The sequence below is a fragment of the Tachysurus fulvidraco genome, chromosome 21 (genome assembly GCF_022655615.1).
Source record: "Tachysurus fulvidraco isolate hzauxx_2018 chromosome 21, HZAU_PFXX_2.0, whole genome shotgun sequence".
In the NCBI taxonomy this organism is placed as follows: domain Eukaryota; kingdom Metazoa; phylum Chordata; class Actinopteri; order Siluriformes; family Bagridae; genus Tachysurus; species Tachysurus fulvidraco.
In genome coordinates, this window is record NC_062538.1 from 8,384,361 (window position 1) to 8,407,395 (window position 23,035).

Consider the following 23,035-nt stretch of genomic DNA (forward strand, 5'->3'; position numbering starts at 1 on the left):
TTCTCATGACAGAATGTGCTGACACTGGAGATTCCTCTTTCAGAAACTTTTAATGTTTTTATTTTCTGTTAAATAACTACACCAGGTTACGTATGTAACCCAGTTCCCTGAGAAGGGAACGAGACGCTGCGTCAGTGCTGACGCTATGGGAATGCTTCTTTGAGGAAGTTGTGTCTGAAGCTCTGTGTGCACACACGCCATTTAATGGCTCGGAAAGGACACGTGACGGAGTAATTACTCGCCAGTAAGTCCATATAAGGGCATCTACGTCACGCTGCTCCAGCTCTCTTTGTCTGAAGGAAGCACGAACAGATGCCCGGGGCATGGCCAGCAATGCAGCGTCTCGTTCCCTTCTCAGGGAACCAGGTTACATACGTAACCTGGTGTAGTTCCCTTTCGAGGGAACTCGACGCTGCATCAGTGCTGACGCTATGGGAATGCCAATACCTACGCCGCCACGCACCGGTCGATGACTGCGCCAGAGGCCGTGAGAGAGCACGAGCAGACTGGGAACAGCACATCATAGGCCCCGCAGTACCTGGGACCCTGGAGTGGGGTCCAAGTCCAGGTCATAGAATCTGATAAAGGTGTGCGGAGAGGATCATCCTGCCGCAGCACAAATATCTTCAATGGGGACACCCCTGGCCAAAGCACTGGATGAGGTGATACCCCTAGTGGAGTGGGCTCTGATGCCAAGAGGTGAGGCATGACCGCACACCTCATAGGCCTGAGTAATGGCCTCCACCACCCAGTGTGCCAGGCGCTGTTTGGAAAACGGATTACCCCTATTCCGGCCCCCAAAACAGACAAAAAGGGCGGAGGAGTCACGCCACGAGCTAGAGCGGTGGACGTAAGTCCTCAGGACCCTTACCGGGCAAAGCAAGTGCAGCCTCTCCCGTTCCGCCGACTCATTGGGCAGGGGACAGTAGGCCTGCAGGATGATTGGACATCCCGCCATCCTGGGCACCTTAGGGACATATCCTGGCCTGGGGTGCAGGATAGCTTTGGACATGCCGGGGGCAAACTCTAGGCAGGCGGGGGTGATCGACAAAGCCTGCAAATCCCCTGAGAGAGGCCAAGGCAAGAAGCAGAGCCGACTTCAGGGTCAGAAACTTCTCAGAGGCTGACTCCAAGGGCTCAAAGGGGGCTTCCAGCAGCCCCTCCAGGACCACAGAGAGGTCCCAGGAAGGAAGGCGTGGCCTAGAGGGAGGCCTCAGCTGCCTGACACCATGCAGAAAACGAGAGACCAAAGGGTGCCTACCCAAGGAGGCCCCAAGGACAGGTTCGTGGTTCGCGGCAACTGCGGCCACGTACACCTTTAGAGTAGACGGGGACAGGCCCCGAGAAAAGCAAAACTGCAGGAACTCCAGCACTGTACCAACCAGGCAGTGAACTGGATCCTGAGAGTGCTCGTCACACCAGAGGCGAAAAAGCCTCCACTTCAGAGCATACAGTTTCCTAGTGGAGAGAGCCCTAGCATTCAGCAGAGTCTCTGTCACCTGTTGAGAGGCCTGCATCTAGGAGCTGGTCCCCCTCAGGGGCCAGACCCAAAGCTTCCACATCCCGGGGCGGGGGTGAAGAATTGCCCCCTGCGCCTGAGAGAGGAGATCCCTCCTGACGGGAACCTCCCATGGAGTGCCGTTCAGGAGGGAGACTAGGTCCGTGAACCAAACCCGAGAGGTCCAACGGGGGGCAACTAGGAGAAGGTTGACCCGGTCGTGGCGCACTCTGGCTAGGACTTGCGGGAGCAGAGCTACCGGGAGAAAGGCGTACAGAAGGAGCCTCGGCCACATCCATACCAGGGCATCCAAGCCCAATGGGGCCGGGTGAGAGAGGGAGAACCACAGAGGACAGTGGGTCGACTCCTCTGAGGCGAACAAATCCACTTCTGCCCGGCCGAAAATCTGCCAGATTCACTCCACCACGTGGGGGTGAAGACGCCACTCCCCGGGCCTCAGCACCGGCCTCGACAGGAAGTCTGCCTCCCGATTTACACGCCCTGGGATAACCGCTCTTAGCGAAAGAAACCTGGTCTCTGCCCAGAGCAGAATCTGCCACGCCAACCTGAACAGGCCTGATGGTTGATATAGGACACCACCGCGGTGCTGTCTGTTCGCACTAGGACATGACAGCCCTTGAGGTGCGGGAGAAAGTGTTGCAATGCTAGAAACACAGCCCTCATGTCCAGGCAATTTATGTGCCATGAGAGACAAGGGCCCTCCCATAGACTCTGGGCCGGGCGGCCATCTAAGGCTGCGCCCCAGCCTGAGAGCAAGGCATCCGTTGAAAGAGTCCTGCAACGGTGACACACCCCTAGAATGGGACCCAAGGTCAAGAACCAGGGTCTTTTCCACATAAGGAGGGTACGAAGCCCACGGCGTGTAACCCGTATAACCCTGAGGGGATGCCTGCGAGGATGAAAGCCCGCCCCCTTGAGCCAGAGCTGGAATGGCTTCATGTGAAGCAGACCCAAAGGAATAACGTTGGCTGCTGCTGACATGAGGCCGAGCTCCCTCTGTGCCTCGGTAACAGAGAGGCTGCGGTGTAGCCGAATAGCTTTCACCGCTGACAAGATGGTGGCCACCCGAGTGGGAGACAGATGTGCCCGCATCGTGGTCCCAAACCACCCCAGAAAGGTGCTTCTCTGAGAAGGAGAAAGCACACACTTTCCTGGGTTCAGCCTGAGTCCTAAGGACCTCATGTGGGCAAGCACAGCATCTCGATGGCTGGCTGCCATAGCCTCCGACTGGGCCAGAATGAGCCAGTCGTCCAGGTAGTTCAGTACACGGATGCCCTGGAGACGCTGTTGGAAAAAATCTTGATATGTGCTCTTATTATATATATATATATATATATATATATATATATATATATATATATATATATATATATATATATATATAGTGTTAGATACCTTGAGACAAGTGTTAACAGAAATAAGGTGGTTTATTGGGTTTATTGAAGTTATAAAACTCAGTAGTCAGAACTCTGAGAATTTGAGAAAAACATGAAAAAAAGGGAACCGGTCCTTTAGAAGAGAACAGAGGAACTAAGGCTTAAAATAAAATGACTAAAATAAAAGTCTAGCAAACTTAAGGAGTCAGCATAAACAGATCTCCACATATATGCAAAACAATATTATAAAATACAAAAGCTTAGCTTAGTAATAGGGCAGTACACTTATACTAATCAAACAAAATGTAATCATAAGTCAAATGCCACTAATATATACTCCAGTTGATTCTGAACCAGAAGCTTATTTTAATCAAAAACCCATATCCTAACATATGATCATAAACGTATGTCATAATCATATTCTAAATCAGACTAAATCAGAACTCCTATACCATAGGTGATTGTAGGTGATAGAGTATCATCATTGATCATTTTATATGTAGAGATGTGATTTATGTAGGTATTAATATAGGTGGATATCTCATACCACCCCGCATACCACCCCGTTGCTGCGATCCCTCCACTGGCTTCCGGTAGCTGCACGCATTCGATTCAAAACACTGATGCTGGCCTACAAAGCCAAAAATGGACCAGCTCCCTCTTACCTCAAAGCCCTCATCATTCCTCGCACTGCACCCCGCAACCTCCGATCTACCAGCACTGTTCGACTGGTTCCACCATCTCTCAGTGTAAGTTCCAAATATACTACATGACTCTTCTCTATTCTGGCACCAAGGTGGTGGAATGAACTTCCCCTAGAGGTCCGGACAGCCGAGTAACTGGGCTAGGCCAAAAGGAAGGACACGATACTGGTACGTTTCGCCCCCGAAAGCAAACATGAGGAACTTCCTGTGCTCCGGCAGAAGGCTTATGTGGAAATAAACATCCTTGAGGTCGATCGTGACAAACCAGTCCTCGGATCTGATCTGGGACACGATCATCTTGAGCGTGAGCATCTTGAACTTGTAAGTCTTCAGAGTACAGTTCAGAGCCCGCAGGTCCAGAATCGGAAATAGAATCAAAATATCGGCTGTAAAAGCCGGAGGCCCGCTCTGGGAGGGGAACATGCTCTATGGCCCCTTTCTCCAGAAGTGAGAGGAGTTCCTCCCGGAGGAACACCGTCTGGAGCCCGCCCACATTTGTGGGCAACACACCCTGGAAGCACGGAGGACGGGAGGAAAACTGGATCCTGTACCCCCTTTCTACAGTATTCAGGACCCACTGAGACACCCCTGCCAGAAGTTTCCACGCTGCCAGGCTGCCTGACAGTGGCGTCAAACTTGTGCAGACCTCGACCGCCCTGAAACGGCAGGCGCGAACCCGGGAAGATCCGCACAAGAAAGGGGAGCCGAAACAGGCCCCACTGCCCCCTGAAACGACAAAGGCGGCAGGGCTGGCAGTAGGGGGAGCGTCTCTGAATAGGGCGCTCCCAGGAGCCCCTGCCCTCGGGCATCAGGACTCCTTCGTGGCCCGCTTGGCTGAGAGGACAGACCTAAGGTCCTCTCTCACCGGACGGGTCCGGGCCCGAGCATGTGAACCGGCCTCCCTAGTTTTAGACGGGGGGGCACGGGCCGCCACACTAGCTCTTCTCACTGCCCTGAGTGAGCTAGAGGGGGGGGGGGGGCTAGACGATGGCTCAGGCTGCTCCCCGCGGCAAGGGAGAAACTCCCTGAACGCCACCGACTGGCGTTTCACCTCCTGATGCCTGTCGACGACAGTACTAACTGCGTCACCGAACAAGCCCTGAGGTGAAACGGGGGTGTCCAGGAGAAAGGACTTATCCTTCTCCCTTATGCCCGTCAAGTTAAGCCACAAGTGCCTTTCCGTGGCAACCAGCGCAGCCATAGTACGGACTACAGAGCGGGCCGTCTGCTTCGTAGCATGTAGCGTGAGATCAGTGGCGCGGCGGAGCTTGGATACCGCCTGAGGTCCCAGCCCTTCACCACCATCCAGCTCTGCTAGCAGATCAGCCTGGTAGGCCTGCAAGACCGCCATGGTGTGCAGCGCCGCACCCGCTTGACCCGCTGACTCATAGGCCTTACCCACAATGGCCGAAGTGGTCCTACATGGCTTGGATGGAAGGGCAGGTTTTCTCCATGCGGGCGATGCAGGGGAGAGATAACTGGCCAGCGTCTCTTCAACCCTCGGCATCGTTCTATACCCATGGTCTTCAAGCCCCATAATGGCTGAATAGTCTGACATGGCTGGAGAAAATACACGCGCCAAAAAGGGATTTTTCCAAGACCTCGATACCTCAGTATGGAGGTCTGGAAGAAATGGTAGACGCCTGCGTGCAGGTGGCTGACGGCCTGAAGTGAGAAAGCGGTCATCCAGCTTAGAATGGACGACACCAACTACCTTTTCAGGCCAATCTAAATTTAGCTTCTCAACAGCCCGAGTTATTACCTCGAGGAGCTCCTCGAACGCGACTGATTGCGTCTGCCGTTCTGAGGTGGAAAGCCCCTCCCCTTCGACATCGAGCTCCTCAGAGCCAGACGCGGAAAGGAGCATGCTCTCTTCCGTGTTGGGAGAAATCGCAGCGCGAGCTCCCGAACGCAAAACCGAGCGATCGGAGTCAGGGGAGAGGGCAAGAGAAAGGGGAACACCCGTCTCTTGCTCCGCCTCCGCTAACTCAACCTGGGAACCATGATTGAAGCCGCCGCGCTGCCTCGGCAGATGCAGGACCCGAACCACGAGGCGCAGCCAAAAATACAGCCAGGCAGAATTGGAGCGTGCGGAGAGGGAATCCCTCACAATGCACGCAGCCGGCTCCCTCGAGAGCCGACCGGGCATGCTCCACTCCCAAACACACCACACAAAGAGAATGCGCGTCACCCACCGTGAGAAAGCGAGGGCACGGATACACGCATCTCTTAAAGTGCTTAGACTGCAACATTTTGCCTAGTCTTTCCCTATTTTTTTTCTTTCCCTGCACTTGACAGACAGACAAACGACACACATACACAGAGCGCTTCCTGAAGACAAAGAAAGCTGGAGCAGCGTGACGTAGATGCCCTTATATGGACTTACTGGCGAGTAATTACTCCGTCACGTGTCCTTTCCGAGCCATTAAATGGCGTGTGTGCACAAAGAGCTTCAGATACAACTTCCTCATTCCCATAGCGTCAGCACTGACGCAGCGTTGAGTTCTCTCGAAAGGGAACCGAATTTTAGACATATTTTTATAGGGTCATTTTTATGTGCGGTGCATGTGACATGTAACTCACAAGTTCCTGTTAGTACTACAAAAACTTATTAAAACATAAATGTAGTTATTGATAGATATTTTTGTATTTTGTATTTTGCATTAAGTTCAACATTGGGGTCAGAAATGCTGTTATAGAAATTTATGTCACACATTCTGACCAAACAGAATCAAGAACTGAACGTATCTGTGGTATAGATAGACAAAGAGGCAAACTGAATTTAGTTTACTTTTTAGAATTTTGTCTCTAGGCTCTTAGGTTTTTAATATTATTGCTATATTGAGTCTTAATATATACAAAGTGTTTTTTCTTCAGCAGCTGCATGTTTAGCCTAACATTCGTACGTGATTATAGACATTACAGTTGGATGGTCCTGGAGCTACTGTGGCCATCAGGAGGGCCATGGAGCTTCGGATTTATTTTGCAATTAGGTTTATCGATTTACCATCCTTTTGTATTTCCTTGAGTTTATTTGGCTGTCAGGGAGAACAGTCTTACTCTCGCTGTGTCAACAGTCTGTAAGTGTTGAGATCCAATCGCTTAGCTGTGTAAGAATGAATTAGAAATTCTACAGCCATGCTAGTGCCACTGTGTTCGCGTGTAGACTTGAGTCGCATTCAGCACATTCAAGCTGTTCTCATCGGGTGCTAACGATTGTTGAGGCTTGTTTTTGTATGTCCAGAGCTGACTCTTAGATTTCACTGGCCACTGATTACACTAAAATGAATTTTGACACTCACAGCGTCATCGTAGAGTTATTACAGTGGCGTAAATGTGAGATTTCATCTCACATATCACTTAAGAAAAATTAATACTAAAGTTTAATTTTCTTCTTTCCATTAAAAAATATATATTTAGTAGGAATGGACATGATATTTACCCCTTGCTTTTTAAGAATTGAAGAGAGTTGCTGAGGTATTGAGAACATTTTTATTACATATTAAATGGATTTCATTTGCAACATCGTGATTAAATACCTGCATTTATACTGAAATGCAAAGTTTTTAACATCATTATGTCGATGTTTTTACGACCATATTTTGTTACACTTCTTACACAGCATACATTTTGCATAAAAAAATGTAAAAAATATATTTCTTGATGGTCCCGGTGTAGTTTGGCCGGAAGCAGGTAAAAAAAAAAAATGTTGTTGCAGTTGGAGAGAATTCAGCCACAGAAAACATCTAATGGGTTTTCCCAGACTGCTTCGAATATTTTGATAAAGCTTTTGACTTGAACATTTTTTTTTATTATTATTCTTTGCCCATGGAAATATATAGAAAGACACCCATTCCAATAAAATCCGGCTTATGTGTTTTGCCATCTAAATAACAAACCTAAAAAAAAAATAAAAAATCTGATTTGTCTTCCCAGGTCTTTTGACGTTTGTAGTTTGCTCATGTTTAAACCCTGGCTCCAGGCAAACATTACATCATATCTGAGATAATACTCTAGCTAGATTGTAAAACAGTTCTCAAAAGTTAAATGTGGCTAAATGGGGATGAGGAATTACAGTAGAATCCAAGGACATGCATTTCAATTCAGATTCAAAGGCAAAGTGTGTGGCTAAAATGTCTTTGAGAACGTTTGGGATGTAAAAACCAAAATCCTAAAACAACATACATGTACTATGGCACATTAACAAACCAAAGCACATTAACAAACTTAACAAAACCGCAAGTAAAACACATCATCAAAACTCCTTATTGAACTCGTAGCTTTAAAACAGGAAGCAATGACCATATAAATAAAATGGGGGACAACAGAGGACGTGTCGGTATAGGCAGAATTGGTGTTAATTTTACACACTCTTACACAATACTGTGCTTCATTAGTATTACACTAACCCATCATCGCATGGGGTTTACATTATGTACCCAATGCGCTTTCGTGAGGGATTTATGTTCATAACATTCTCATTTCAGCCACAAGTGTAATTTTGCTTGGCTGTAGCGGTGCGCACCCTCCCACAATCCTCAGAGGCACTGAATAGAAAATGAAATGATTAAATCAACTATCATACTCTCAAGAGTTGAACCGCTAAAACAATAAAATGAAAAAAGCAAAAAAAAAACAAAAAACGTATATATCGTGACTAAAAAGCTTTTAAGATCTCAAGCCGAAGGTGTTTCCCAACCGCACAAACTCAGCCTGAGTAACAAGCAGGATGCGGCTCTGAGGCATCTCAGCTCTTTATGAACAGTACCATTAGAGCAGGAATACCTGGAGCGTTTATCGGCTTTACGTTGGACTGAATGGACTGCATTCCACTTGACAAAGTGCTGAAAGGCGCACGGAGTACGTTCTTTCACTCGATCTGTGTTAAGCATCTGAATAGTTCAGTGTGCGGCGAGTCCGTCAGTTTCCAAACGTAAAAATTTATTTATTCCAAACATAAATTTCAGTCATTTACCGAACATAAAAATCTCAAAAAAGCTGATAATGTTTTCTTTTCTTTTCATTCATTCATTCATTCATTCATTCATTCATTCATGTTCTGCATCCTCTTTATGCTGGTGGGGTCCAGAGCCCATTTGGCAACACTGTGTGTGAGGCACCAATTAGTGTAGCTGATCCACCTACTATGTTTTTGGTAAAAAGGAGAACTCAGAGGAGACCCTGGAGAACATGGACCTCCACACAGACAGAAACCCGAGCTCGCTCACTAATATATAACTACTGATGGATAAAAAGTGCCAAGTATCTTTGCTTTGCGTCAGATGTCATACAGTAAATCCTCAATGTTGATTATTGTACTTTAACAGCAATGCCCTGTTTTATTATTTATAGTATTCCTGTACGTACAATGTTCCTCATAGTGTTCTTTGACTAGCTCTAAAGCTCCAGAACAAGACAAAGCATGCATCAAACACATCAGAGTAATGATGCAATAGTGCATCTTGGTGTATAGAAAGCAATATTGAGGAAGGCAGAAAATAATTCTTTTCACTTTTTATGTGATTTATTTCCAATTTAAAAATGAAAAAAAAAATAAAATAAAAATAAGAATGTGAAACACTATACAGCTTTCTGTGATGGATTGAAGCTCATTCCTGTCATCAGCTTAAAGTCGATGAAGAGAAGGGAAGTATATTAGCTTATCTCAGAACGTTAATATGCTATGATTTATGGTATTACTCTTTCCAAACCGCTCTGTCTGGGAGAGAAAATAAACAGGTGTCTTTGATTAAACTGGAGAAAATTAAGGCTTATGGTGAACTATAAAAAGACTCCAGACTCCCGGGGAATTGTGAGTAGAAAATAAGTTTTGCGGGGCTTTGGAATTTACTTTGGTCTGTTTTAATTTACATATTTACTTAAAGAACATGCGAGACAGCCAGCTTTTCCAATAAGTGCTCCCAAAAGCATTTTGCCAGGGTTACTAGCTGATTTAGCTGCATCACATCCTTCGTCCCTGAATCATGGCTCCTCATCCTGCTACTCTGAGACCCTTCACCCCATCCGTCAATAAAAACAGACTTGGGCTTAGACTGCAAAGAGATGGTTGACATATCGTAATTTGTAGGTCTTAAAAACATGGCCTCCTGGTCCTCATCTTCCCACAGGTCCGTCTGTCTAAACAATGAGTTTTAATCCATTGGCACGTTCACCCCTCGTATGGGTCCTGGATGGATTTCTGCTACGATTTGTTTGAAATTTTGTAGAAACAGTCTCTGTAGTTAATTCAGATAAATGTGCCATGATGTTTTCAGTCTGACTTGGACAGGCGAGGCTTATCGCTTTTCAATTTCTCTATCTCTGTCTGTTTGAGTCGTATTTCTCTCCTACAGTAATGTTAACCAGTTCGGTCTGTCTTTCTCTTTTTTCTTGCAGTCTCACTGCAGGTGGAGATTACACCAACCCATGGAGAAATAAGTGTCGGAGAATCCAAGTTCTTTTTATGTGAAGGTGGGTCAGAAGTATACTGAAAAAAAAAACACAACCAATAAAACCTTTATCAGTATTCAGAGCTATAAATGCTGAATTTTTTTTTAGAAATCCTTCAGATGATAATAATAAAATAAAATGGAAGCGGTAAAGCTTTTTGTTTTGTATTTTTTTAGTAATGTAGAGAGCTTAAAAAAAGCAATTGCAACCAGATAAAACAGATCTGTGTTTTGATTCAAATTGCAGCAAACTATGGTCTAAATGCAATAATGATATATCATTTTAAATAAACAGCGAACTTTTTTTTTAAATTTTCTGCAATATAGATAGTTTACATTTGTCTGAACCAAAAGTGAAGGAGACCAAAGTGAAGGAATGAAAAGAAAGAGACAAAAAAGAAAAGAAATAAAAAGGAAAAATTAAGGCTAAAAATGAGAGACAAAGAAAAAAAAAATACAGTTATGCATATACGTAGAAGAAAAAATTATAACCCCCAAAACATTATTCAGGGCTTCCAGTGGTTAAATATTTTATTCCATATTTATATAATACTGTACATGTACACGATAATATATTTTTAATATGTCAAATAGATCTGCAAAGTCAATGTTAAGTACTGAGATTACATGAAGATGTTAAACACTGGAATCATGCAGAATTAATACACAACCTTCTGTCAACATGTCTCCCTGTGTGCGCAATTAATAAGGCAATTAATAATGCAATAATGTGCACTTAATTAATAATTGAGTTCTGAATACAGACGTGCACAATTTCAGCAGCACATTATTCCTCATCACATGAGCTTAAGTCATCTCTGAATGCTGAGAGCAGACACTTCACACATAAGGGTCAGTTCTGGCAGTAGGCCAAAGTGCATTATGGGCTGTTGGTTTTTATATCAAATGCCAAAAAAATGCTCCAAATGAAACCATCATTTCTAATTTATATCCAATTTGGACCCAAAAGTTCCCTGACTGTAAGTTCTGCTTCATATCCTGTCTGAGATAAAGCCTAATCAAGGCTGAGTTGTAGCTTTTCTGCAAGCCAGATCTGGAAGAGTCTATCGCTTTCATTCCACCGCAGTATGTGGGCCACATGAAAGCGGTGCACGTGGGCCGGCACGGGGCCATTAGTCATTAGTCATCAGGGATCCCACCTGCTAAACCTGCTAGATCTAATGTTTCAATTATAATGAGAAACACCTGAGGTAGCAGATTTTGCTGCACTCTTCCCTCACACTTAAATGGGGATTAAATTTTGTGACAGATCTTGAATGTAGACCACGTATCTACCATGTCCTTGAGGTTTGAGGTTTTTTTTCTTTCATCTTTTTCAAACAAAGGCAGGGTTTGGCAACACAAATTCAAATTTGAAAGAAAGAAAGAAAGAATGGTTGGCAGTCTCTGTTGGTTTAAAGATATTCCATTGACAGTTCATTGAGGTTCCTTTCTTTCACTGTGGTTCTAGTGGTCGGTGATGTGAATAACATCGACTGGTTTGCTCCCAATGGAGACAAGCTGCTGCCAAATAGACAGGACATCAGCGTGAGTAGTAGTGATGACACCACGTCTACACTCACCATCTACAGCGCTACTGTGGACAACGCAGGCATATACAAATGCGTGGCCAAGAGCGGGGACAAGGTAGCCGAGGCCACGGTCAACGTCAAGATCTACCGTAAGTTATATACTTTACAAGATATACCTATAAAGTTAGAAGTCATCACTGCAGCTCAATTCTTGCAGATAATTCATTTTAAGGCTGATGACGCTTGTTCTCGATTGAAGGTAAGCTAGTGAATCAAGGCTAGTTTAGCAACTGTAAAATACGTAAGAATAAATCATGGATTTTTAACAAGCATTTTTTTATAACATAATTAATAAAATCGAGCGCAACTATATAGCGTGTAAAACTTTTAATGTATAGAATTCTGTACTCAGGAAGAAAGCAATCCATTTTTTTTAAAAGCAAAAGTCAAACTAGTGAAGCAAGGCTAGTGTAGCAACCTATATATAGTGGTATATTTGTTGCTGGCACTACATAAGCGATGTTAGAACGTTAACTTAAAATATCCCAGCATGCAGTGTGTTCTGTGTAGTTGACTGGCTATTCATTAACTGTGTTTCAGTTGACTGGGCTGTATCAAAATGTATTTGGAATGCATTGTATTTATTCAGTGTGATGAGAATACTAGTCAGTGTTATTTATAAGATCTGAGGGCTTACCACCATGAACGAAAAACTCTATTGTGGTTTTTCATGCCCTGTCATTTCTCTTCGCTATTGTGGACCGAACCCCATGAGGACACAGAATACTGTCCATGCGTCTTGTATGTTTTTTTTAGTTTAGGGTTTTTTTTTGTTTGTTTGTTTGTTTGTTTTTTTCACAAGATGGTCAGGGGATTTGCAGGTGCATATTACCAAATCCAATTATTATTCTATTCTACAGAAAAACTCACTTTCCAGAACGCTCCGTCTCCACAGGAGTTTAACGAGGGCGATGATGCTGTCATCGTGTGTGATGTCATCAGCTCTCCACCACCTACAATTATCTGGAAATACCAGAGAACCAAGATTCAGCCTGAAAAAGACGGTGAGAGGAGCTCACTCTACTTTATCCACATTTTTATCATTGTTGCTTTAAACCATCATCAGCACATTCCTTCTCCCCACTCACACATGCAAATGCCTCGTCAAATAGCAGCATTTACCAAAGCTGTGATGTTTTTACCCTGAAACCACTTTGACATATTCTGAGCACTCATCCGGCTGCACAGTTTGTCTGTTTGCACAATCTTTTCATAGATGGACCTATTTTAACCTCCCAGTGTTCCTCCTTCACAGACCACTGGAAGAGAGAGTGACCACAGCTTGGTGCTGGCTGGCTAGGGGATATGTTTTCCACTTTAAAACCACTAATTATAGCACAGAGGGAAATTCTGCAATATGTTTGTAAAAAAAAAAAGTTTCCATTTTTCTACAGTTCTCAACGAGGCTTTAAAGGCCAAACCTTTTGCAAGCTGGTCTTGGAGTTTAAACACCCTGTTGCTTGATTTTCATCAGCACAACTGTGGATGACATCAACTGTTCTGGAAAAATATTATTTTATCATTTGTTTAGGGATGAGACAATGAGCAATTTGTGGAATTGGTTTACAAAAGTGTATAAATGATCATAAGGATCAAGTAAAATAAATAAATCAAATAAATAAATCAAATATATCTCAAATAATGTATTTTATATCAGGAATGTCATAAATATTTAAATTAAATAGCTAATAGAATTTAACATAACTATGTAGTTTGTAAAACTTTTAATGGACAGAATTCTATACCCAGCAATCAATAATCAAATGGTGTAATCTTTTTTTTTTCCCCAAGACTTTTTCAGCCTTCCATAGTAATGTGCACAACCTTGTTCATGTTTTTAGCCTGAAGTGAGGAGACTTGATTGCTCAAAATATTATGACCCTTTTGTCCTTTGTACCTGTGATTGCTATTTTATTACCACTTTTGTACTGAAATAAAAAAAAAATATCATGGCCATTATAAATTCAGTAATAATCAAGAAATCAGTAAGTGTTCATATTTTAAGGAATCGTGAACGTGAAGATTTTGTCAATGCTACTATAAAGAAATATTGTCCTATTTGTTAATATCCGGCTATTAGATTATTTTTATTTTACAATAAAATTACACAGACATTGTTTCTAGTTTTAAACATATGCAGAATTGTGCTCTTGTTTTTTATATAGATTTTGTTTCACACGTTTATGCAATCCGGAGCTTGGCTTAGCGTCTGTTTGAAACTGTTTTTGCGTTTAGCGTCTGTTTATGCTCTCCAGCGTTCATGGGGTTAATTCTGGGTTTAATTACCTCACACACATTGGTGTTACTTGCCTCTAGATGTGGTCGGTGCACTGCAATGGACTGTCATCACACCCGGGGTTGATTTGTGCCACATGGTATTGGAATCCACCCGACTAGAATAAAGCCGAAACTAAAAAAAAAACCCCTAAATTTATTGCTTACTAAACTAGTGTATTAGTAAAAAATACAAAACTATTAGTAGTAGTATTTTTAGTATTTTGTTAAATGTTGTATCATATTCAGTAATAGATCATGTTTCTTCAAAATTTAAGCCTTACGGCATTCTGGAATTTTACCAGCAGAATCTTTCTAACAAGGGTTACTTTAAAACGCAGTATTTGCAAGAGCCCCTGTGTGATGTACCTGTCTAAAAATAAGGTTTCACGATATTGTCAAGAGGTTTTTGATACCTCAAGCATTCAAGACTGTAAACTCACGCCTTGTGAATGAACTGTGATCGCGCAGAAAAAATTTTTTTTGTGTGAGCTATTATCACCCTACAATATGTTTGCCGTTTGTTCAAGTTAGTTTCAAATTCATGAGTGTTGTTTTGTTCTAACACACATAAATTATTTCATTTCTTTGCCACAACACTGTTGAGTGATTGACTCTGAAGGTGTTTATTAATTGTCTATAACTAAGCTATATTACTGATTGCCGTATGCTATTATTTCTATAGTAACAACTAATAGATGGACTTAAATATGACTGAAAACACGTGTAAACATGGAAAGGTTTGTGTAACTTGTTTTTTCCTATACAGTATATCATTTTTTGCACTGCAAGAAAATCATCTAAGATAAAAACATTTTAATATAGTTTAAGATTGCAGTACATGTAAGATTTTTTAACCTATTTCTAGTCATTTTTACTCTTTTGAAGCTTTACATTTCCTTATTTTGTTGATTTATTAGTTATTTAAAATTTAATACGATTTTATTAAAGCTTGAAATTAGTACAAATGTCTAGGAATACTAGGTTTGTCTAGGTTTATTGTAATCTTGTAAAATATTATAAAATACAATCTAAACTTGACTATATTCAAGTTATTTCTAAGATGCCAGTGATAAGGAATCCTCCTAAAAGCTGTTCAGCTAAATCAAATTAAATTAGTCAGAATGAAAAGCTACAGTAAGTATCGTTAGTTGTTTCTTAATTTTGTTGTTTAGTTAAGTTTTTTTTATTATTATTATTATTTGACCTGTCCATTTGTCCATCCAACATAAACTAGGCTTTTGGTTGTGAAATTCAATTTTACTTTCTGCCTGCTAGGATTTTTTGGCATCTTTGTAACAGACAGATGTAAAGCCATAGCTTTTTGTTTTCAACCTGGGAAAGCCTTCAAGACAAAGGGCTTTACAGTTTCTTGGTAACCTGACAAGCTTCGTTTTTATGTCTTATTAACTTCAAGACAGAGAAGAAAAAAGAGGATGAGTGCTTATAGCTGTTATGAAATAAAAAGCTAACAATGCCATATTGCTGTGGTTGAGGTAGAAGGGGAATAAAACGTTTGCTGTTATTGATGAAAATGATAACCTGTTTAAAAACAGGTGGTAACAGTAACTTAGCTCCGCCTTGTTGATTGGTTTGATAAAACAGTACTCAATCAAGCGTTTTATTCCTTAATCACGGTTCAGTGTTTAGTATTTTACTACAAAATCAGTATTTTTCAAAACATTTCCCAAAACCCGAAGTTTCTATTTATTCAGCTTCCTGGTGTGTAAAGAAACCTGAGTCTGCTAAAGTGACCACCTTAACTCGATCAGGAAAAGCATACTAACTCATGTTATATCCCTTTGCCAGTGCGCTTCAAGATCCTCAGCAACAACCACCTCCAAATCCGCAGCATCAAAAAGTCAGACGAGGGCAACTACACCTGCGAGGGTCGCATCATGGCTCGGGGAGAGATCGACCTCCGGGTTATTAAGGTCATCATCAATGGTGAGGAGTCAATCCAAATGCCTAAAAAGCATGTCTGAAAGCCTGGATTTACAGCCTAATCCATTCCGGGAGGTGGTGAGATGAGAGGGGGAGATGCGCCATTGACCCGATCTCGCGGATACTAGCACTGTTCAATTAGTGAAAGTGATTCAGCGAGGCTGTGCATGTGAATTGACATATACGGTATTGACCTGCATGTGCTGGATTTTATTTATAGCCCATGTATCTTTTCATCACAGTCCTGCCCAGTATTAGGACCCGTCACACTCAGCTCAATGCCACTGCGGACATCGGGGCGGCTGTAACTCTGGCGTGTTATGCAGATGGCTACCCAGAGCCCACAGTCACATGGATGCGGTAAGTAGGACAGCACCATTCACACACACACACACACACACACACACACACACACACACACACACACACACACACACACACACACTTCCCTCTGGTGTAGTTTAAGATTAGACTGGTCTCCACCTACTGATTCACTCAACACTAGATTCCCTCTCCATCCGGAGCACCAGAGCAGACGAAGCTCAGCATTATCAGAGCTTGCGAAAAAAAAAAAAATGCCAAGTGCAATTTCACCCTCACAGATGCAGTTAGCACTGACGTCTGGCAGCCTTTAGTGGGCGCTTCCCTGAAGTATTAGTGACTATTTTGGCAGAAGAAGCGAGGAATGGAGCGAGGCAGAAGAAGATTGCATCAAGCCTCGCTACCCGAACCTTATTTATTCCCTCCGTTGCTGACAGCACTGTCATTTGGCCACCATTTGGGATGGCTGCTGCTGTTTCAGGCCGGTTGGATCAAGGATTTGATCCGACCTGATTTAGAGTCACAGGGGTCACAGTTGTGGTTTGGAAAGCGAGCCAAGATTCACATCAGTACTTGATTTTTATGGCCTCTGAGTATACTTTATGGCTGTTATGTCAGCTCAGAGCACACTATTAAACAAGAACGTGTGACAGAGCAAATGAGCCTTTTTTTTCACCTCCTCTGCATGCGCTCTCGCTGTCTTAGAGTTGGCAGCAGTGTGGATTTGAATACATACAATCTATCCTTAAAATACCCAACTAGTGCCAGTCCTGTGCAGTCCCGTTTTAAAGAAAACACCACACCAAAAACAAACACAATTTTCTCACTACAACAAATGCAGTCATTCATCTGAGACAATTACTCTTTGCTTCTTTTAAACATCACTAACTTCATGACCTAACTTCATGAAATGAAGTATCACCCTCAGTATTTTCTCCTAATAAATGCTCATACAGCCTCATTTATCAAGCTGGGTACCAATTTATTTCTTCATATTAAGTTTTTTCTTTATTAAGTTTTCAACAAAACAAAACAAAAAAATAAATAAATATCCAACTAGAGCTCTTTTATGGTTTATGTAAATTTACATCTAAGGAGATTCACTGAGGTGAAATTTGGTCAATCAGCTTTAAATCACATAATTAGCAATGATTTACCTATTTTTTTTTTTATGGATTATGCTGTCAAGATTACATTTCTTATTTATTTCATATTGATGACTACAAAGAAAGTAGTCCAACACAAAACCCTAAATTAAGACAAATAAGACATTAAATTTGAACAAACGTTATGGCCCCCTGTAGCGAGACACAATATGTGTGTACGTTAGCTGATGCTCTGCAGTGGCTGAAATGCTTTATTACTCTTTTGCCAATTAGATGTTATTTAGCCATTTTGATCTCTTTGATCTTTGCCTTGTACTGAGTTTTGTGGGCATGGCTAAATGTAAATCAGATGTGCCTTGAACACACTTGGTGGTGGTGGTGGTGGTGGTGGTGGTGGTGGTGGTGGTGGTGGTGATGATGACATTGCGGATTACTGCAGATTATCAGCATATCCATTTGAGTTTAAAGAAAAGCAGCTAAAAGATTTGCACTTTACTAAATGACAAATAATGGCCACTGTTGGACTAATATATATATATATATATACTGCCAGCATTAGCTCTGCAGTGCCACTTTGTTCATGATTAGCTTTGACCACATCACCATATTTGTGTGAACTACTGTACACGTGGTTTGAGGCAGACACAGTATTCAAAAGATAAAGCACTCCAGTTGAAGCTACTTTTAGCCATATTAGCATCAAGAACTTTTGAAAGTGTCTTAGTTAAACTTGCAGAATATAATCAGGTAAAAATTTTTCCTATGCCTTACGTTGGTGATGTACTGCCTACCACTCCAACTTTCAGCATGCATCATGGGTATTCTGTACCATCGTCTGGAATCTAACCAATTGCATTGCATTATGGGATTTTACGAGGACATGGATTATCGTTCACTACAAGTAAAAAAGGCAAATTTATTCAGGATACTGCAGATGTACAGTGAAATATAAAGGTCAGTAATATTCTCTCTCTCTCTTTCTCTTTTGTTTGGTACAGTAATAAAGTAGAGCTGGTGGCCAATGAGAAATACAGCCTAAATGATGACGGCTCAGAGCTGACAATCAAAGGCGTGAAGAAGCTGGACGATGGAGATTATACCTGCATCGCCCGCAATAAAGCAGGAGAGAAGCAAGAGGAGATCACCCTCAAGGTGTTTGGTAAGAGACAGATAATCATCCCTCAGAGTCCTTCCTCAGCAGCAGAATTGAAATTATAGTCTATATAAAGGATGAGCATTGGTTTAGGTTGCAGTCCTAAGCAGGTTTTTAGATGCCTCTTTCTCAGGCCTAGTCCTACAGTATGTTGTCAGATAGATTTGCACCTGCTCTTCATGTGCCCTGGACCAGCAGTGCTTTAACAGGTGGTTTGACAAAAAAATTTTCACATAACCCTTGAAAGTTCTCAATCAGCCAAAATTTCTTTGCTTATGTATTCATTTATTTATTTATTTATTGCTAATAAGTTTGCTGTGGTCCGAATCTGAGTCTGATTTTTCTCAGTGCTCATTCAGCGCTGGTCTGATATCCGTCTAACTTAATTCTATAGAATCCTATTACATTTGAATTCATCTTGGACACAAAAAAGCATGGGAAGGAAAATTTTACTAATCGTATCATGTGGTGCTACACTCAAGCTACACCTTTGTTATGGAAACTGATGATGTCATCAGCTAAAACATCTTACTTAGTTAAAAAAAATTAACGTCCTTACTACACTGATGCATGTATGAGTTTTGTTCACATTCATGAGAATCGAGGCACAGATTTACTTCATGTCGATCTCACACTACGTCTTACAGGTAGTCTCGGGTTCCGTACCCCAGTGCAGTTCCTGGTCCACACGACCGAATTTTGCATGCTGTTTCAGTCTAAACTGACAGTGTGAAAGGTTCCTAAATTATTGTTTAGTTCTGTTTTGTGCAAAACTGAAAAAGCTCACTTAAAATACCAGACATAGCTTAGGCATTATTTAGTTTGGGCATTATTTAAAGCTGAAATAAATGTTGCTTTTAGAGTTAAAAATCAAGCCTGAATTTAAAAAAATAAATAAATGTAAGGTATGCATCAAGATAAATTAAATAGACTTTATATTGGCAGCATTGTATTTTCAAGCTCATTTTGTTTAGACCAGTGTTTTAGTCGTCCTAAGACGTGATCAATATTTTCTCATCAGCAGTGTCTGAACAGCTCTGTACTGAGTTTGTGTGTGTGTGTGTGTGTGCGTGTGTGTGTGTGTACAGTGCAACCGAAAATCACGTACCTGAAGAACCTGACCGCCTCAGAGCTAGAAGAACATACCGTCCTGACCTGCGAGGCTACGGGTGACCCCACTCCCAGCATCGTGTGGAGCTTCGGCAGACGCATCTTTAGCGAGGAAGAGCAGGTGCTGTTCTTGGGGAGAGGGGGTTGTGGGGAAACTCTGGGTTCAGAGTTTAGAGGTCATTGGTCAGGGCAGGGTCATCACTTTACTGATGAGTTATTTTAGCAAAGTGTTTTTATTCCGTTTTGTTCCACTGCATGTTATTACTCAGTGGCTGAAGCTGGTGTATTATATTAAATAGATTCTTCCTGACCTCGAGTGTTTGATATGAGGTCAGGGGAGTTAAGAGTCAGCTGTGTTAGTACGGCTAAATTTCCATACAGATTTGATGAAAAGGCCATGGTAGAGGCAATTTAAAGGTCACAGGATCGCCCTGTTGCTCTTTTTAAGAACATGCAAAGTTCAGACCCGTCCACTCTATTTGGTAGCCTTATTAAATCATTCACTTAACCTATTTTCAGATAAGAACAAACATGACAGCATCGGTGCAATTTATGTATTAGAATGCTAAATGATACTTAAGGTTAAATCCATTTTTATATTCACTTATTTTGATAAGCAGAGAAATCGATTTCTTTCAAAAACTGGGTGACACCTGGTGTGTCAAAGCCTAATAATAATAATAAGGATAATAATCGTAAAAATCCAACATTTAAACAGTGGCCTTTAAAAGGTAAAGGCACACTGAATAATTGTATAACTGTTGATGCGGAATAAAAAAATGGCAATTTAGTACAAGTTTGTACACACAAACCATCAATTCTATTTGTATGTTTTTAGTGTAGGCTCTTCCTGCTGCAGTCTGCATATAGGAGCCGAACTTCTATTGCACAGAATGGTGAAGTGCGAAAAGACTGTGTTTAATTTTTTTGTGGTATGAATAATGTATAATAATGAATAAATAAAGAGGCCACCAGAAAAGCATTGTCACCCAGTTCACTTCTATCTATATATATATAAAAGGTGTCATATAGATGCAGTTGGAACAGCAGGAAGCAGCTTTTGTGCTATAAATACATTCCCCTCTGCACCCTTCCACCGCCACACATAATTATTAGCCATGAAATGGCCCATTTCCATTCCTTCATTTTTCATCCGGAAACAGACGAACAGCATCAATCGACATCCGCTCACAGCTCTTATCGATATTCAGCCCTGCACAGAACCAATTTCTCTCTGTCCTTTATCCTTCTGCTTGGCTTCTGTGCTCCACTTCCTATTCCCCTCCCTGCATTCTTCAGAAAATAACGTTGCACAGCTTCGAACTTCTCTTTCTGAACCCAGGCCTCGACTGACATTTGCACTGCTTTAAATGATCGTTGCGCTCAAACATAATAATCAGACACGTAGAACAGAAAGGCTGTGGGATGGTTTCGACCTGGCACGTCACAGTGAGCTGATAACGTGAGCTGATTTTAGTGAGGTCCACTTCCTAGTTAATATATTACAAAACCAAATGGGCTTAACATCAGATGATAATATAAAACCTCTGTGATGTCGCACAGACTGTTGCAGAGGTGTTTTGAACTTTCCAATATTAACTCCTCATCTGGAAGCCCCGCCCCCTCCCCATCTGACATTGGCATTCACTAAATTTCAGGGGTTTCGTTACCACGATGTAAAGTGGGCGTGTTTCCGGAGGTCTTGGGAAAATGCCCTCTTTCAAAAAAAAAGAAAAAACCAGCATACTATGAAGGACAAACCAGTCATACAGGTAGATTTATTTTAGAAAACAAATAAACAACCAAAAACTACGGTTAGTATTAGATTATCAAATAGGCCCTGCCTACCCGATGATGCAATATCTGTTACGCTGTTCTGAAATCCCTGGAAATAAGTGCCTGCGATCTGACATTAGCAATCTTTAGTCAGTGGTATAGTTTTGATTTTCCAAAACGTTTCGCTTTCTTTCAAAGTCATTAAAGAGTATTTCAGAGATGTATTTAATTATAATATCTGTTAAAGCCCACAGACTTACAGAGTTGTTTTAAACTTTCAACTATTAACTTTCCTTCTAGAAGCCCCGGCCCCTTTCTCTATCTCACTTTAGTCATCTTTAGTCAGTGGTCTTGACTTGATTTTTTAGATAGAGGCGCTTTCTGTCAAGGTCATTGGACAAGGTTTTTTCATAATATGTTACATTCTACAGACTGTTGCAGAGGTGTTTTGAACTTTCTATATGAACTCAGCCCCTGGAAGCCCTGCCCAGTTCCCTATCTCACTTTAGTAATCTTTAGTTAGTGGTTGTGATTTGATTCTCTAAAAAGATGTGCTTTCCTTCACGCTAATTCAAGAATGTTTTATATAAGTGTAATAAACTCTGTCAGTGTAAGTTTGACTGTAAGTTTGACTAACATTGCACAAATATATAATTAACAACAGATATTTGTTATGCAACCATAAGAGAAAATTAACTAAGAATTGTGACAGAGAAAAAGATAGGATTAAAACAGTTTGAGCATCTGATCAGCCATGAAAAACGTTGGCCATGTTTTCTATGAGTGGCATTAGACAAGAGATTTCTGAAAGGATTATATTAAATATGTTATGTTTGTTACAGTTTCCTGATTTAGAATCACTTCCCTGTTTCCACCCCTCCTGGCAGGACCACACATTATTTGTCTTAACAGTTGTCAGGTCTGTAAACATAATTGGTTAAGAATCAAATTTAAAAAAAAAAAATGTAATGTATTGGGAAACCTTAGAGCTTCCACCTCAGCTACTCTGAGGTCAGTTGAAAAATATGACTGCTTCTGATTATCTTGGAAGTGTTTTTTTTCCCATACACTAGTCTACATTCTGCCATTATCCGGACGTCAGAGATTCCATATTGAATTTAACAACTTGGAAATGCTACACAGGAAGAAACCTTTCGTTACTATTGAGTTCTGGACTTCAGTGTACTCACAGCTGGTTACGGTCACAAGTTCAGTGTGTTGTTCTGTTTCGCTGAGATGAATGTTCTAACCCATTCTGTTTGCACAAATCTCAGACTGCCTTATCTGAGGTGGTTATGTGCACAGGGTACTGGGTGAACATTTCCTCTCTGGAATGTATTTTGCTCCTTGTGTGTAGGGATTAGTGTGTTGAATTGAACAGCTGATGTGTTAGAGCCAGTTTTTGGCTTTCTGTATCGTATACGCTGCAGAAAGCATGTATACAATAGCGCCTACTTACAGACCTGTCTGACTGGCCTCGGAGACTGCGTTTGGTCTGCAGGAAGGAGATATACCTCATATTTACGTCTAGAAGAGATGATATTTGTGTTACAATAGTCCACCTGATTGCATGCCGGATTTTGTGTGTGTATGTGTGTGTGTGTGTGTGTGTGTATATATATGTGTGTATATATATATATAATTTTTTTTTTCTTTTTTTTTTACGAGCTTGTCTGGAAATCTGGCTACAAAGGAAAAGAAATTCACTTCC

The 23,035-nt window shown here is 41.7% G+C and overlaps 1 protein-coding gene across 10 annotated transcripts in view; it reads left to right on the forward strand.

Moving 5' to 3' along the window:
• Positions 1 to 23,035, forward strand: part of ncam1a (neural cell adhesion molecule 1a) — a 258,401-nt gene that overhangs the window by 162,541 nt on the left and 72,825 nt on the right. For all 10 annotated transcript variants that reach the window (XM_047805604.1, XM_027134124.2, XM_047805606.1 and 7 more), the window contains exons 2-8: positions 9,996 to 10,070; positions 11,520 to 11,729; positions 12,501 to 12,644; positions 15,724 to 15,861; positions 16,101 to 16,218; positions 18,284 to 18,444; positions 19,527 to 19,669. In XM_047805604.1, the coding sequence (XP_047661560.1) occupies positions 9,996 to 10,070; positions 11,520 to 11,729; positions 12,501 to 12,644; positions 15,724 to 15,861; positions 16,101 to 16,218; positions 18,284 to 18,444; positions 19,527 to 19,669 (989 nt within the window). The remainder of the gene's footprint in view (positions 1 to 9,995; positions 10,071 to 11,519; positions 11,730 to 12,500; positions 12,645 to 15,723; positions 15,862 to 16,100; positions 16,219 to 18,283; positions 18,445 to 19,526; positions 19,670 to 23,035) is intronic.